Below are 16,020 nucleotides of genomic sequence, written 5' to 3'. Positions count from 1 at the left end.
ATTAGATGGAAAGCTTCCACCTTGTTTAAAAGAATTTTTGTAAGGGAGGTAGTACAATATTTCCATGATAGGTCATGAGAAAAAGAAACCTCAGAGGTATGAAAGAGATGATAGTTATGTATTGTTGAATAGTAAGGGATTCCTGTGGATGATTTTATAGTTCAAAAGATGTTTGTACTATGTTTTATGGTAAGCCAAAATATCCAGAATTATATAAATTTGGTGTGCCAGAGAAATTATTGCATAGATCATCCATCCTTGTCAGGGAGTTCCCATAATGGAATAGTATCAGGTGAGGAAATGAAACAGTCTGGCTTGATCCTGTGTTTCCATAGTTTTTTTCTTTTATTACTTTCAGGCAGCCAATAGATCTTAACAATCAGCACAGCAGTAACAGCAGTAGAAGAGCCTAGCAGTTGACTATCCAGTTTTGGCAACCAGCTGACTGCATCCAAGTTTGTTTTGGCCCGGTCTGAACCAACAGAAGAGAAGTGGAGGTGACAGCAAGAAGCAGAAGACAGCAGTAAGGGCGGCTGATAGTAGGGGCTTTTATGGGCAAGGGTTCAAGCTTGCGGCGGTGCTTTTGCAGAAGATAAGAAAATAAACACAGGAGCTTTGGAGAATGGGTTTAGCCGTTACCTGGTCTGTTCAGTGTATGATGTTTGGCCATAATCTGTGGCCAGTTGCTGTGTCTTCAACATTTGAGGGATGAGTGGCTTAGGTCCTGCAGCCTCCCAATAGTGAAGAGATGAAAGCAAGATATACAATGTACTGGAACTTGAAAAATATTCTATCTGTATTTCATTAATTGCAATCCCTCCTCTGGAGTAAACCTAGAGACTCCTGGATTTATTATTATTATTTTTTTTAATTTATTTTTTTTATTCCAGATGAATTCTGAAATCTGCAAGGCCTGTTAAGTGAATTCCTTGTGACTGAAAATAAATCCCTTTGTGAGATAAGAAACTGTTACAACAAGCCTCTCTATCAGTGGCAGCAGGAAGGTGTGATGTACAATATTCCTGCATGATTTGTTTTTTCTTGAGGCTTGGTGGATAATGAATTGCTGTTGTACATAGAGTGGCAGTTGTCTCCTTTTGTGTATTAAGTAAAAAGTGCAAGCAAGGTGGAAAAGTGTGCGAGCTTTTTTTTTTTTTATGTCTCTTAGGAACTGGGACTGGATCACTTTATCTGGAGCTGTTTCTTCAACACTCCTACCATACTTTCTGTATTTTCTTACTTTTAGATTATTTCTCTGTAATAATTTTTGTAGCTGTATTACTTCTGGCACCTGCTTCATTGCTACATAATCTCTAAATTACCCTTTGTGTTATGGTATGCTAACTTGGCATTGTTTGTACTCGTACTCTTGGAATATCAGCTTGCATGAAGAATTTGCCCAGAGTTGCACTCAGGCCTCTCATATCTCAAATTTCATGTTTATTTAGGAGTTCTTATACAAGGCCAACCTTGGTAGAAATTACAGTATATACATGTATGAAATATATGTGTGGAAACAGTTGAAAATCCACAAAAAAAATGATGGTACTATTTTTTTTTTTTTTTTTTTTTTTTTTTTTAAATATAAATAGAATTCTTATACCTTTTAAGTTGAAAAGGGGGAACTATATTATGTTGGAGCCTTGCTTTTGTCAGGAATTGACAGGCTTGAGTAATTTTATTACGATGACTATTTCTCCCCTCTGAAATTACATTTCCATATGGAATTGTATTGCATATATTACTTTTTTTTTTTCCTCCATAATTTCTTGCATTAATCTGTACCTGCAGTGAGAGATGGGGCTGCATCTTTCATTTCATATGAGATTAATGTGAATTGATGTACATGTGAAAGTGTGTAATGAGGGAGTGCATCATCCCCAGCCACTAATAAGAGGATTGTTGCTTCACTGTCTATTACATACTGTAATTACATTGCAGTCCTTCACTTCTTGGCTGTAATTAATTTGAAATATTTCCCCTCTAATCTCTTATTACCTTGCAATATTTGCCTTCTTAGCTAACACAGATCTTACCCTATTCATGTCAAAAAGCAGACTGTCTGACACACTCTATGGTATATCGTTCATCCTTTAGTGATACCCGTCAAGGTGCATGTAGGACAGTGCCTGGATCCTTGAATGTGATGAGTGTGTGTGTGTATGTGTGTATGTCTGTGGTATGTATAAATATATAGCTGAAAAAAAAAATGTAAAACAGTCATACATAGTATAAAAAAAAAAAATGTGGGTGAAGCAGATGCTGTGTTGCCCTGACATGTCTGTAACAAATAAAGCTTAGATTTTCACAAACAGGAGGGAAGCTGGTATTAGCTTCCATCATCAAAGTACTGTACTGCATATTGATGCCGTTTTACTTTTTAATCACTGCTCCTTTTTTTATACATACGCGAATATATATATATATATACAAATATATATATACTGTATAGGACACGAAGCACATGTATCATGTACCTTTTTCACGCTGGTCAGACAGTTGTACATGTGTTTCCTCACACAGTGTGTCAGATTAGCCCCATTTTTTGTGACTGACAGCTTGCATTAGACACACACATACCAGTCACTCCCACATGTTATGGAACAAAATGGACGGAAGAGTGAAGGACTGTGTCACTGCTAATGTTCATTTCATTGATCGTCCAAGAGTAAGGAAGAGTACATAGGAAACAAAGTATTGAAAGAAAACCACCAAATAAGAGTACATAAGAACAGAGGACTGAACTGCATGGTTATCATGAAGTAACAGTACATTGGAAACAAAGTACTAACAGAAAATAACCAAGCAAGAGTTCATTGAAAACAGTTCCCAAAAGAAGTCACCATGCATTGATCTGGTTGCCCCCTGAGGTGAACCACAACTTAGTGTTAACATTTCAGCTTCTTAGGAGTTCTCCCTGATTGCTAGTGATAAAGGCAGCCATGGAAACTCCCACCCATAATTTTCAGTTTAGGAAGTTGCTGATGGTACTGCATAGGTCTTCAGATTATTTTTTATAGTTTGGAATTAAAAGAAATATCTTGCTTTATTATCACAAATTTCACTCTTTAGCGCCCGCGTCCCCCTCCATGCCACTTCTTCAATGTGAGTGCGTATGTGCATCCATGTAGAGGGTCAGTGTGTGGGTCAGTATACAGAATGGTTGCATATTGTGCTGCACAGCCTTTTGTGTTGCAGGGACGGCTCTGTCTGTTTTTTGGGAGAAGTAAAGATATTTGGGCTGCCTTATGACACCACTAACCATACAAAAAGTGGATGTAAGAAAGGCAGACACTAAAGCATGAAGAGGCTTATGGCAAGGAAGGCACTGGTAATGCAGACTGAGCCATCCTCACAAGACATGAGAATTTGGCTGTGTAATATATGAACCAGTGTGTATTCCACCAACCTGACCAGATGGGAGGAGGGTAAGGATAGGCTCGTCGATGGCTCCTTTCTTCTCATTGGAATGAGTAAAAAAACGAAAATAGAAAAAAAAAAAATGCGTGTCCTACTCATGTGCTTCTTCCCTCATCACAGTTATGGAAAAATTGAAGAACATAGACAGTAAAGGAAAGCACCATGCATATTTATGTAGGAACTTTGATGAAAGAGTTATCTTTATTTGTATTTTTGAGTAGAATAAAGGTGGAACCCCTTAATAACCCATATTTTCAAAAGAACAGTGCGAGTGAATCATACAAGCAGGTCATTTTGGTTTTGTGGTTCTGAATATGTGTGTGTGTGGTGTGCTTGTGGAAAGTTAGTTGTAGCTAAGTAGTTTTATTGTCTGTGCAAGTTGTGAGAGATTGTTTACATCATGTTTGTTTGACTGAAAAGGGTGCTAGTGATGATGATGTTGATTTTTAATGTATGCTGTGTCAGATGCTTTTTGTGTTAGTGCTGTATGTTAATTATTTCATTTTTACTTTGAAACTGTATGAGAAATTAACTATAAAGTGAGAGTGTTTTGTGTAAAGAAAGAAAAACATTGGAGAGCTATATTTAAGTCAGAGCTACAAAACCAAGTTGACCTGTATTGACGGTTACTGTGTATAAACAAGCTAAGCGGAACCCTCGACACCCGAAGAAGTAAGTAGCGGCTGTCGAATTTTGGAGATAGATAAATATATATATATACAGTATATAGAGAGTAACACTTTATTTTGAAGTGTTAATGGTGTTCAGACTTTTTTTTTAACTGTGATTTCCATTATTCATTGTTTACTTTCAAGTCATGTCGAGTTGTAGAGCATTGCATAGAAAGTGTAGACTAAATAAAAATTGAAAATAACTTACTTCATGTTTTTTTTTTTTTTTTTCCCCTTCCTCAAACATTTCTTTTTATTGGAAACTACTAGTAGCCATTGTAGGGATAGTAAGTATGAAACTTACTAAAGTCAGTATTGTATCAGATGGTCATGTGTTCAAGCGTTGCAGTTTGAAACTGTAGAGGTGACCTGGGGAGTTAAAATATTTGTACAGTCAGCCTTCCATGTTTGTGAGGTATGTTACAAGCTTCCTGTGAATTACAAAAATCCAGATAATTGATGTCTCCCACTCACCCAAGGAAAAGCAATTTTTATGAATACCTAAAAACTTTGCAGAGCGCCCAGGTGTCAGCCATTAGACTCTACTAGTTTTAAGTATTTTGTGATGGTATATTACTGACCCATGAAGAACTGAACTAATCCGTGAACACTAGGGGTCTGACTGTTCAACGCTGCTTGGATGTAGGAGTAGAGTTAAATGTTTACTGTTAAATACTGTAATCTGGATTGTATTAGCCCTTTCTGAAAGGGGTAATGTGGACTGGCTGTTATAATGCAATTGCTATTAATGAAGATTAACGTACTGAAAGAATGATGAGGGTTGAGCAAATATACAGTAGTTTGGTTATCACCAGATTCTTTTATTCAGCTTTGGTGGTGGCATCTGCATGGTGGAGATATCTGACTGGTGATGGCGGTGTGTGGGTGTTGGTGATGGTGGTGCTTGGATGTTGGTGATGGTGGTATCTGGGTGGTGATGTGGATGCCCAGGTGATGGTGATGGTGTCTGGGTGGTGATGGTGGTGCCTCAGTGGTAGTGATGTGGTTATTCACATAGATTCACATAGACAATTTTCTGGGAGAGACTTTTATGCCTGTGGCTTCAGCTCATCAGCTCCGTCTCTACTTGGACAATGGCTTCGCGTGGTGGATATTTGTGCCCTGTAAGCACATCTCTGTTCTTGGTCTTTCCAAAATCTGTCTAGATTTGCTTCAAAATTTTTTACTGTCTTGGCCCCTATTACCCATTCTGGGAGGCTGTTCTAGTTGTAAATCACTCTTTGAGAATGAGTACTTCCTGTTCAGGTTTGTTCTGGTCTTGAATATTTTTTTCTTATTTCACTGGGTAGAGTTGCCTTCTCTCATCTGGAACAGACCTGTAGTGCATGCTTGGTCATATTTGCCAGATATGATTGTATGTTTCTGGTCTCCCCTTGATGTTGTATATGCTAAGGTTGGTAATCCCAATTGCTGGAGCCTTTCCTCATATGACAGGTCTTTAATCTAGGGAACTAGCTTGGTGGCCCTGCGTTGCACATTCTACACGCTTCAATGTCCTTTACCAAGTGTGGGCACCAGATTTGATTGGCATACTCTAAGATTGGTCTCACTAGGGTTATGTATGGGGGTTTGAATATTACAGTATCCAGATGAACAAAGGTTCATCTAATTATTCCTACTATTTTGTTGGTATTGTTGATCTTCTCAGCCAGGTGGTCTGAAAACGACTTTCTCATCAACGATTACTCTTGTATCTGGAGTTATGGAGGTATGTAGGTGGTGATGGTGTATGGGTATAATGATTGTGACTCCTCTGAGGAGTTTTGCGGCTGACTCTGAATGCTGACAAAGCAGCTTATTCCCGTGGCACAATAGTCCACCCATGATACCTGTCCCCACACATCACCGAGCATTTGAGCATTACTATCGTCTGCAGTGATGCAGAGGTATATTACACTCATAGGTGGTGTTATATTAGTGGGGATTTTTTTGTGGCGTCAGTGGGGCCTCTTGAAAAAGCAGAGAAGATATTGATCTTACATTAGGTAAATATCCCCAGCAACAACCACGATCAAAAAAAAAAAACCTAACTCCATTCACTGAGAGGTGGTGACGTTTTTGGTGGTGGTATGGTGTCTACAAGGGTATTGATTTATTGCTGTAATCTCAAGGTAATGATATAGTTGTGTCTGGATGGTGGAGAGTCATAATCGTGGTTGTCTATGATTAACGATTTAGTTCAGGGTGAAGCATGTTGATGAGTGGGTAAGGGAGGAGGGGAGTTTAATAGCAGACAGCGTCATATGGTTGCTGCTACCTAGTGGCTTCAGACAGTACCAGGACAAACAGCTTACAAGGCGAAAGTTAAGCGAAGAGTTAAATGATTTCCCAGACATGACATTAGCAACGGAGGTGCAGGCTGAGAAGAGAGCGTAATGACGTAGCTAATATCTTCTGAAGCTAGTAGTAAAAGGACAACGAGGCTGTAACGTAAAAATCAATCATAGTTTAATAAAGCGATTTCCCAGTACAGTCATATTCAGCAAGCTAAAATCAACACTTAGATATTGCGCTGCGCTCTCTCGGAATCTGCTAAGTTGCCATATAAACAAACACTAGAATCACGGGCCGCCGGGGACGGTGTTAGCATTGTGAAGGTATTTTTTAAGGTTCATTTTGTAGCACGTTACAAATTAGCCATTGTACTATAGCACCCTAACCCTGGTAAGATATGATGTTGACCTACAGTAGGCCTACGCGGCATTATTTTACAAGTGGACAATATGCAGTTTTGGAATTTTAGCACCATTAACGTATAGTATAGTCCCTAAGGATCACAAATAACCCCCATTACCCCATTCGGAAATTGATTATTACTCCCCTAAGATAGGTTGTGTATGTTGGGTTTGGTTTGGTTAGTTATTGTGTTCAGTGAGGGGCATTTCCGACAAAAATGAAGGTCAGAAACATTCCAGTCGCATCAAAAACTGCCAGAAAAATATATTGCACTACCTGGGGGGTGTATTGCCCACTTGTAAAAATTTACTGCTTACGTTTGGTTAGCTGCAACTTTTTTTGAAATATAATTTTTTAGTGCAGAAGACTAAACGTAGGGTTTATGCAGTACCAGTAGCAAAGGGGACACCAAGAGGTGGCTAGAGGGGTACTTTTCTAGCAGATGCCCCAGTTATCTTTCCATAAAACCTGTCTTGTTTTGATTGTTGTTGTGATTCATTCGAAGCTGACCCTCTAAGGATTTAATTATAATAACCAAACCTAACCTATACCTAATTTAACCTATGCTAGGATTGTTATTTCATGAATAATAATTCACAGTACCTTATTCAATGCCAATGAGGAGGGAGCTTTGCAGCCTCTTTGAAATAGGAGTGGATGTCTTGGTTTTCCACCTGCCTTTAAAGCAGGTAGCTACTTTGCCAGGGACTGGTGAAGAAAGGAGGCCTTCATACCAGGCTTCTTGATCCACTCCTTTATATTTCTCCACAGTCTCTCAGTGTTTTGAGCTTGTACGTCTGGTTTTTGTGGATGAACAAACTTCTCACTATGAATAACACTGAAGTGCTTGTATCCCTCATCTTTGAGTGGTACATAGGCAGCCCAGCTGTCACTGATAATATGGAATTAGGTTTGATGTACTTCTTAAGTATAGGGATAAGTGTAGCCTTATTTCTTTTTTCAGTTTCTTTTGAGACAGGACCAACCAAGGGAACCATAAACTTTTTCTTTGTTAGTCACTCAGTACTGTCAAATAGCCATGCTTGAATGAGCTGGCGTCCTCTGTTATATTTGCGGTGATCAGCAAGTTTCATCAACATCCAAAATTACCCCATCACCACCAGTCTGTTCCTGATTGTTAAACCAATGTACACAAACTTCCGAGCACATGGAAAGCCAGTTGACGCCAGTCTGTCTTGAAATTTGAACGTTCTGTATTACAGTTGAGTGACAAAATGTTTTCTGTACCCAGTAATAAATAAAGATCACAATTTTCCATGGTTCATTCTTCACTGTTTCCAAAAATGTGTGGTGATAGTGTGATACACAATATTGTAGTTGCGTTCATGACGTTTCTTAGTTTTATTAACAAAAAGTACCATTGCAGGGTTACTGATGCTTGTCTTTCCTAAATGTACAGTCATTCCTACACTTAGGGCATTGCTTGTTTAACAGTAGAAACAAACAACCATAGGTATGGCTTAAGGACTGTAATGATATTATCGGATAAAATTTTTCAGCAGGGAAAGGTCATTTACCACCCTGAAAATAGAAAAATACAAAAAACAAACTTGAGGAATATGAATTGAATTGGTAAGGTCTTTCTGCTGTATAAAGTAAAGCTTACATATACCAAAACCTAACCCATCTGAAAACAGAGGTGATAATAGTGGATTTTTTTTTTTCTTTTTAATTTTGGCAAAAAAATCCATAATTTACTATAACAAGATTACAGCCTTTTTTTTTTTTTTTTCCCCAGAAATTTTTGTAATATGTGTTGGGGTTCCTCCCCATCCTCCTTTTTTATGGTTTATGATTTTTTCCAGTTTGACCTTTTTTTCTCCAGTTTGCACATTTTTAACAATATTCCTAATGATTACCATTTATTTTCATAATAGGTTTAGTTACTTTCAGACAATTTTACAAAGTTTTTATGAGACCATTTGTAGTGAAGGAGTTAGTAACAGTCTTCATTAAGCCCTTGACAGTCTTATGTTTCTCCTTAGACTGAAGAAAGTAATCTAAAGGTAGCAAGAATAAAATGTAAAATACAGTACATCGTTGGATTGAAAGTGGTAATGAAGGAAACAAGATTAGGTTTGACAACATGGTATTCATCTTACATTATCTGCTGCTTTCATGTGTTCTAGAGTGAATCCTGTATCATCACTGGGTTTATCTGTACCCAGTGGTGGGCCTTATATCTCATTTGGTGTTATCTTCTCTAGGTTATAAGTGTGGCTGGGCTGGGTGACCTGACGGGTTGGTAGTGGATGTCAGCACCAACATGTTCCTTACAAACATCCTGCTGAAGAAGGCCAAGGCCAAGTAAGAACTTATTTAACACCAGTCCAGTTATATATTTCATTTTTTATTTATAGATACTGACACCTCTGGTGTGGTAGGTAAAGGTGCCTACCATCCACTCACTTGTTTAGCACAGTTATACCATCAGGTGATTCTACACTGAGTGACAAGTCAGATGGTTTCATGTAGCTCAGGAAACCACTTGTGCCAGTGTGGTTTAGCTATATCCCAGGATATGAATAAAGACATACTGGCTCATAACATCCATCTTGAAATGCCTAGTGGTGATGGAGAGTTTTGTCTATCTGTCTATTGCCAGATGCCTTAATCCCATACGGGGTGGCCACAAACAAATCACCTCCACATCGCCCTGTCCCCCACCATTTCACTGCCCTGCTCACAACTCACAACCCCCTCTCTCATATTCCTGTCCACTCCATCCCTCCATGTCATCCTAGCATGGTCATTGGTCTTTAACCCCTTTGCTCCTTAATATACAGTTTATTCTTGTACCCTCCATACAATTTTACTAATGCTAGGGTAGGAAGATTTAGATGTAAACTCAGTTTCTTCTCTTGGAGTTAAATATCCACTTCCTTAATTCCTTCTTTCTTTGGTGGTATCTTGAACATAATTATCCACACTAAGCAAGAATAAACTACAAAAGGATATAATGTAGCAAGAATAAACTACAAAAGGACATCATATAGGAAGAATAAACTACAAAAGGACATCATATAGGAAGAATAAACTACAAAAGGACATCATATAATAAGAATAAACTACAAAAGGACATCATATAGGAAGAATAAACTACAAAAGGACATCATATAATAAGAATAAACTACAAAAGGACATCATATAGGAAGAATAAACTACAAAAGGACATCATATAATAAGAATAAACTACAAAAGGACATCATATAATAAGAATAAACTACAAAAGGACATCATATAATAAGAATAAACTACAAAAGGACATCATATAATAAGAATAAACTACAAAAGGACATCATATAATAAGAATAAACTACAAAAGGACATCATACAGGAAGAATTACTGTACTACAAAAGGACATCATATAGGAGGAATGAACTACAAATGGACATCATATAGGAAGAATAAACGCAAAAAGACATCATACAGAAAATAAACCACTAAAAGACATCATAGAGAAAGAATAAACTACAAAAAGATGTCGTCAGATTTAAAGGGTTAAACATAATGTAAACATTCGGATGATTTTATTCAGCCTTCGAAACGTTTTGAAATGGTGAGATTAATTACCAGTATAGCCTTCATTAACCCTGTCATTATGAGGGTGCTCATTGTTCTCCTAGACTGAATGTAGCCTAACGGTTTGGCAGTGACTGCAATAACATGCCATTGGATTGAAGGAGGGAAGCAGTTATGAACTATATAATATTATCAAAATCTGCCCAGAAATTCATATGTTATATTTAGCAGTAGGGGGGAAAAAAATCAGTTTAGGTCCATTTAAGTCTGGTTATGCGGCTACAGGTCCATTCTGGCAACATAAGGGAACTTCAGATCCTCCCTGGTCAGCCTAGATAGGCCTATGCTTGTCATTTTAGTTCATTTCACCCATGTTCAAACACAGCTGCGACAAGGAGCCTACATGTGGTGGTACTGTGCAATGTAGGTGGAGTTAAGCAGCTGTAGCATCCATCTGGGAACCAAACCTCCTCATATTTCCCTGCACCTTGCTGTGGGGAATGGGCCCAAGTCTAACCTTGGCAGGGCACTGTGTACCACAATGGGTTGCTGAATGCACAGTGTACAAGCTGTAGGATGGTCCCAGGGAAGCACTTGCATCCTTATGGTCAGTGAGTCTGCTCAGCCAGACAGACCAGGATTCAGCAGCAGCAGTGACAGTTAAACACAAATATGAATTAAAGCATAATATATTTAGTTTAAGGTCTTTCAGATCATTTAAGGATCATGAGTTTAATTGAGGTCAGTGTAGATTAATTCAGGTCTGTATAGATTACAGTAATCCATGTCTTTGTACAGTAGATTGATTCAAGTCATTGGAGATTAATTGAGTTCATTTTCAGCTGAGGTCCTTAGAGATTAACTCAGGTCACTGTAAATTCTGGTTAGAATAGATTGATTCAGATCAGTGTAGACTAATTCAGGACTCTGCTAAAAATCCCCCTCCCCTTTTTTTTTAAAGTATAGTATTAAGTAGTTAGTGCAATTGAGAACTTTTATGACTCTTCACGTAAAAACAGATAGCTCCAAGTCATGCTTGGGTTTGGGTGAGTGGAGAGGAGTGAACACGATGGGTAGAGACAGTATTGGTGGTGGGTTATCACAGAGAAAGTATATGTTGTGAAGTTGAGTCTTGTAAGGTAGATTAAGTTAGGTTAGATTATTGTCAGGTTTGGTTAGGTTAGAACAAGTTGTAGATTTCGTGTATAAGTTCAGTGGGGAACAGCTACAGAAAAAATGAGAGATGGACAAAGTGGAATTGGCATAATTTGTTGAGAGGTTATAGGTGTGATGGAACTGGATGAGTATACCCTGTGAAACAGCATTGTATGAGGAGTGAAATTTGTAGAAGGAATGACATTTCTCTAAGAAATGTGATGGGGGATGGGGGTCATAAAAAGGGGGTGAGCAGAAACGTGTAAATAAAACAGGCTAAGATAGTCTATCTATCTATCTATAGCCCGACGCCCTAATCCCGCAAAGGGTGGCCGCAGACAAAACGCCTCCAAGTCACTCTGTCACCCCCCATTTGACTACCCTCCCCCCAACTCACCCCCCCTCCCTCATATACCTCTCTACTCCATCCCTCCACCTCATCCTCGGTCTACCCCTCCCTCTCCCTCCCTCCACCTCACCTACATACACCCTCTTAGTCAGTCATCATTCTCCATTCTATTCACATGTCCAAACCACCTCAGTGTATTTCTCCTAATCTTCTCAACCACTTCCATAGTGATGGGTAGTATAATCTTTGTATTGTGCAGCCTGTGCATATGGATGTTGTGGGTTTGTGTGGTATGGACATTAAGGTCTAATCTCTTCACTTTGGTGTCATTTTCACTTTCATCCCACTACTACTAGATGGTAATTTTGTTTAGTGATGTAATTCAACTCCAGTACTGAAGGAATTAATGAAAGCAAGTCTCACCTTCCCAGTCTGAATAGTTTTCTTTGAGAGGAACAGAATCATGTGAAATTAACAAGGATGGAATAAAAACTATATCATTGACCTGAAGGGATTAAATCAAGCTTCTCCTTGGAAAACAAGAAAAAAGTAGTAGAAGGTAAGCACATGAGTCTTCCATAAACCTGGGATTTTAAAAAGTAGAGAAAAAATTATTGACAGAGGTTTACTTACAATTGAGAGGACTTTATACCTTGAAAATGACTTGTATGGTTAGATAATGGATGTTGCAAGCTGCAGGTCAAAGCAAGGTGGTCTGGGTTTTGGAATGTCCTTATCCATATATATTCTGATTAATTCTATACAGTTTATCCAGTTTAGGGAAGGCATGCAGGACTGTACAGTACTTAACATAATGAACAGTAGGGTGTTGTTGGGTGTTGTTTATACTTTGCAGTTAGGTACAAAAGCTCGTTCGCCTCTCTTGCCTTGTTTCCAGTGTTGGATTTCATAGACATTCAGATATGATGCAGTAGACTGAGACATATTTTAACATCCAGCATGTGGGTGTGATACAAAGCGTCAGGGGAAATACATTGAGGTGGTTTGGCCGTGTGGAGGATGGAAAGTGAGCGACCAACGAGAAGTATGTGAGATAGAGGGAGAGGACTGAGGTTGAGATAGAGGGATGGAGTGGAGAGGTATATGAGAGAGGGGTGTGTGAGCTGGGAGGAGGACAGCATAATGGCAGTGGACAGGGCGACATGGAGGCGATTTGTTTGTGGCCACTCCTTACGAGATTAAGGTGTCTGGCTTACCAAGATAGATTGATAGGTAGATAGATGTGGATGATTGTGCACTTTTGTCCACTTCATCTCATTCAAGCATTTTAGGACACAACTATGAAAGAAAGAGGCAGGAGAGGCAAATGGACTCTTATGTATTTGACTCTGTGTTATTTATTTGTTGACATTAGATTGTAATTTGTATTCTGTGACTCTCCAGGAAAATAATGGTGGTGATGGAGAGTATTGTGAGTGGCTACACCTTCAATGTGATTCGACCCAGGTTGGCTGACAAATTGGAATTCATTGCCTATGATCCATACAGTGAGTTTTCTTCTACTTTTTCTCTTGTGTGTTTATTTATTTTTATTATTCACAGTAGTAAGAAGGAATGTCATCCCGTGTTTAGGTGGGAGGGAGAGTCATGATGACGATGATGGTGGTGGTGGTGGTGGTGGTGGTGGTGGTGGCAGTGGAGGTGGTGGTGGTGGTGGCAGTGGAGGTGGTGGTGGTGGTGATATTGTCTATGTAGTTGCTAGTAAAACCCATCAGGAAATAGTACTGTTGAATGAAATCTTGGAATACATTTTACTTAATATGCAAACCACTGTCCAGTTTTCACTGATTTCTAAGTTTGGGGGTGCCCACCATCCACCCACTTGATGTAGTTCTGCTTTGGGTGTCTGCCTTTTCCTCCCTTCTTTCCTTCATTCCTTCCTCTTTCTTCTGCCTACGGGTGACTTTACACTCCCTCTTCTGTCTTTCCTTCTTTCTTCCTCTTCTTTTTGCCTATGGGTGACTCTACACTGAGTGACAAGCCAAATGGTTTCCTGTACACCAGGAAACCATTTACTACACTGGGTGGTAACCATGTAATCAAACTATGGCACCTGGGGGGTTAGTGGGTAATTAAGGTGCTCCAATTGGATTGAACTCTTGTAGGTTTATATCCAAGGGATGGTTGGGTTTTATTGCTCACGTAATGCTGCTTAGGGATGACTGAGGCTGATCACTTTCACCTTAAATGCCAGGACCAACTTGCCTAGCCCCGGGTTCCTACGCTCCTCATGGAGCGACGTAGGATTGGATGATGGATGGCCATGTTATTCTCAGGACACAAGAATTTAGTTTATGTATATATATATATATGTATATATATATATATATATATATATATATATATATATATATACTTGTACTGTACAGATGTATTTGATATTTACAAGTATTAATCTCTCTCTCTCTCTGTCTCTCTCTCTCTCCCCCCATTTTCTGTAATGCCTATTACTCTGCCTCTCATTCTGATTTGTCTTCTGTCTGTCTCTCCCACTCTGTCTGTCTTGTTCTTTTCATTATCTCTCTTCTGTGCATACTTTCCCCCTCTTCCTCTGCACTGTCACTCCCACTCCTTCTGTCTTTTCCCTCCTGCCCTGTCTCCTGTCCACTCCCACAGTCCGCATGCAGAGTGTGTTCCGGGAGAAGAAGAAACTCAGAAGCATACACTAGGTTACTGTATATATAAACTTTTTTTATGCGATTGTAAATGAGGCCTATGTCAATTAATAAAAAAAAAATAACAGTAAAAAATAAACTTGTTGCATAGCTCAGTTTGCTTGTTTCATTCCTATGATCTCTCCTGTTTCATTCTTCTAATTTTTGTCGTGTTGTGTTCCTTTAATTTCTGTCATGTTTCATTCATTTAATTTTTGTCACTTAGGTCCATATTGTTGTCGACTATAAACGAGGGAGTATCTTGAGGAGTTGCCCAGTCTGTCATGCCTTTGTATTTTCACACGCACTGTGTTTCACTGGCGAAGCTTTATGTGATGCATCACTTTAGCTCCCTACAGATTTTCACACTCAGGCTGCTTCACTCTAGCAAACCCTCATATGGTACTGTCCTTCACTTTAGTGAAGCCCCATATAGTCTCACATCTGTCTGTGATTTCTGTATTGTAATTGTTAGTTTATTCATACTTTGCTGATGAAGTTCTTTTCAGAGTGAAGTTGTTTATTAAAACTATATCTAACCCCTCCAGTTCAGGGAGTGAATCCTGAGAAGAATAAAATAGTCAAAACATGGTGAGAATATACATGAAATTAAAAAGATGTCCTTGAGCTCTACAGTACAGGTTACCCCCGTCCTCCAATGGCCTGTTTTTGGATTTTTATTTTTGCCACCACTAGACTATATTATTCAGCTGAGGACAGACTTCTTTTAGTGAAAGAATTAATGAAGGCTGCATCTAACTCCTCCAGTTTGAAAAGAGGGCGAATCCCCCAAGCATGGACCAATGAACCATGTTGTTCTGCAGGGCAAGGAAAGATCTTTGAAGAGTAGAGGTTGGAAGTTGTCCAACTCCAGATAAGGTTGTGTGTTTCATTGGTTCCACATAACTGATCTTATCCATAATATCACCAGTTCTTGCATTTCTACTCTGCATGGATTTTGATAAGTGGAAATGCAGAAAACATCAAAGGCGCGGGGTAAGGGAAGACTTTTGGGGTCTCAGACCCTGTACAGTATATATTTATCTACATAGGGTAGTATGGTACCTAGACTTTACAGTTCTGGCCTTGTGAGGTTAAGTCAGATGGCATTGTGGAGATTGTGAGGGGAGGTGGGGTGCAGGATGGTGCCCATTGCTGACTTGACTCTGAAGGGTGTAGATGTTGTCTTGTACAGATTTATGTGCATGGATGAATGCTTTGGTGGTATGAAGCCTGATGTAAACCAGTGAGGGGTTTCATCATCATCATCATCATCATTTCATCTTGCTGTAGTGTCAACCAAGTGCAAGAGCAAGAGGTAAGGAATGGGAACCAAGTGTGGGTGGTGGGACTCAAGGAGATTGTGATCTAGGTAGGTAGTAAGATGGTTGGAGGGTACTGACTGCAGATCAACTTATAGGCCTAGCCTGTAATGACCACTATATAACCAGCTAAAGTTTTTTAATAAGACTTGGATTTAGTAATGTATTGGAATGCTGGTGGAAGTGG

General features: G+C 39.1%; 2 protein-coding genes across 2 annotated transcripts in view; both read left to right on the top strand.

The window, feature by feature from the left end:
• LOC145397485 (casein kinase I) overlaps positions 1–4,281 on the top strand; it is a 39,974-nt gene extending 35,693 nt beyond the window's left edge. Inside the window, exon 7 of the mRNA XM_080270541.1 lies at positions 359–4,281. The gene's annotated coding sequence lies outside the window, so the exon portion shown is untranslated. The remainder of the gene's footprint in view (positions 1–358) is intronic.
• Positions 4,282–6,643: 2,362 nt separating this feature from the next.
• mRpL33 (mitochondrial ribosomal protein L33) lies at positions 6,644–14,622 on the top strand. The gene is made up of 4 exons (XM_080270494.1): positions 6,644–6,709; positions 9,017–9,116; positions 13,241–13,344; positions 14,474–14,622. Exons 2-4 carry the CDS (start codon positions 9,076–9,078, stop codon positions 14,524–14,526), a joined length of 198 nt encoding a protein of 65 aa, XP_080126620.1. The 5' UTR covers positions 6,644–6,709; positions 9,017–9,075; the 3' UTR covers positions 14,527–14,622.
• The last annotated feature ends 1,398 nt before the right edge of the window (positions 14,623–16,020 follow it).

The sequence above is a fragment of the Coenobita brevimanus genome, chromosome 41 (assembly GCF_032717465.1).
Source record: "Coenobita brevimanus isolate Jiangsu-jjx chromosome 41, ASM3271746v2, whole genome shotgun sequence".
NCBI classification, from domain to species: Eukaryota; Metazoa; Arthropoda; class Malacostraca; order Decapoda; family Coenobitidae; genus Coenobita; species Coenobita brevimanus.
This window is presented reverse-complemented; position numbering and strand designations above follow the sequence as displayed.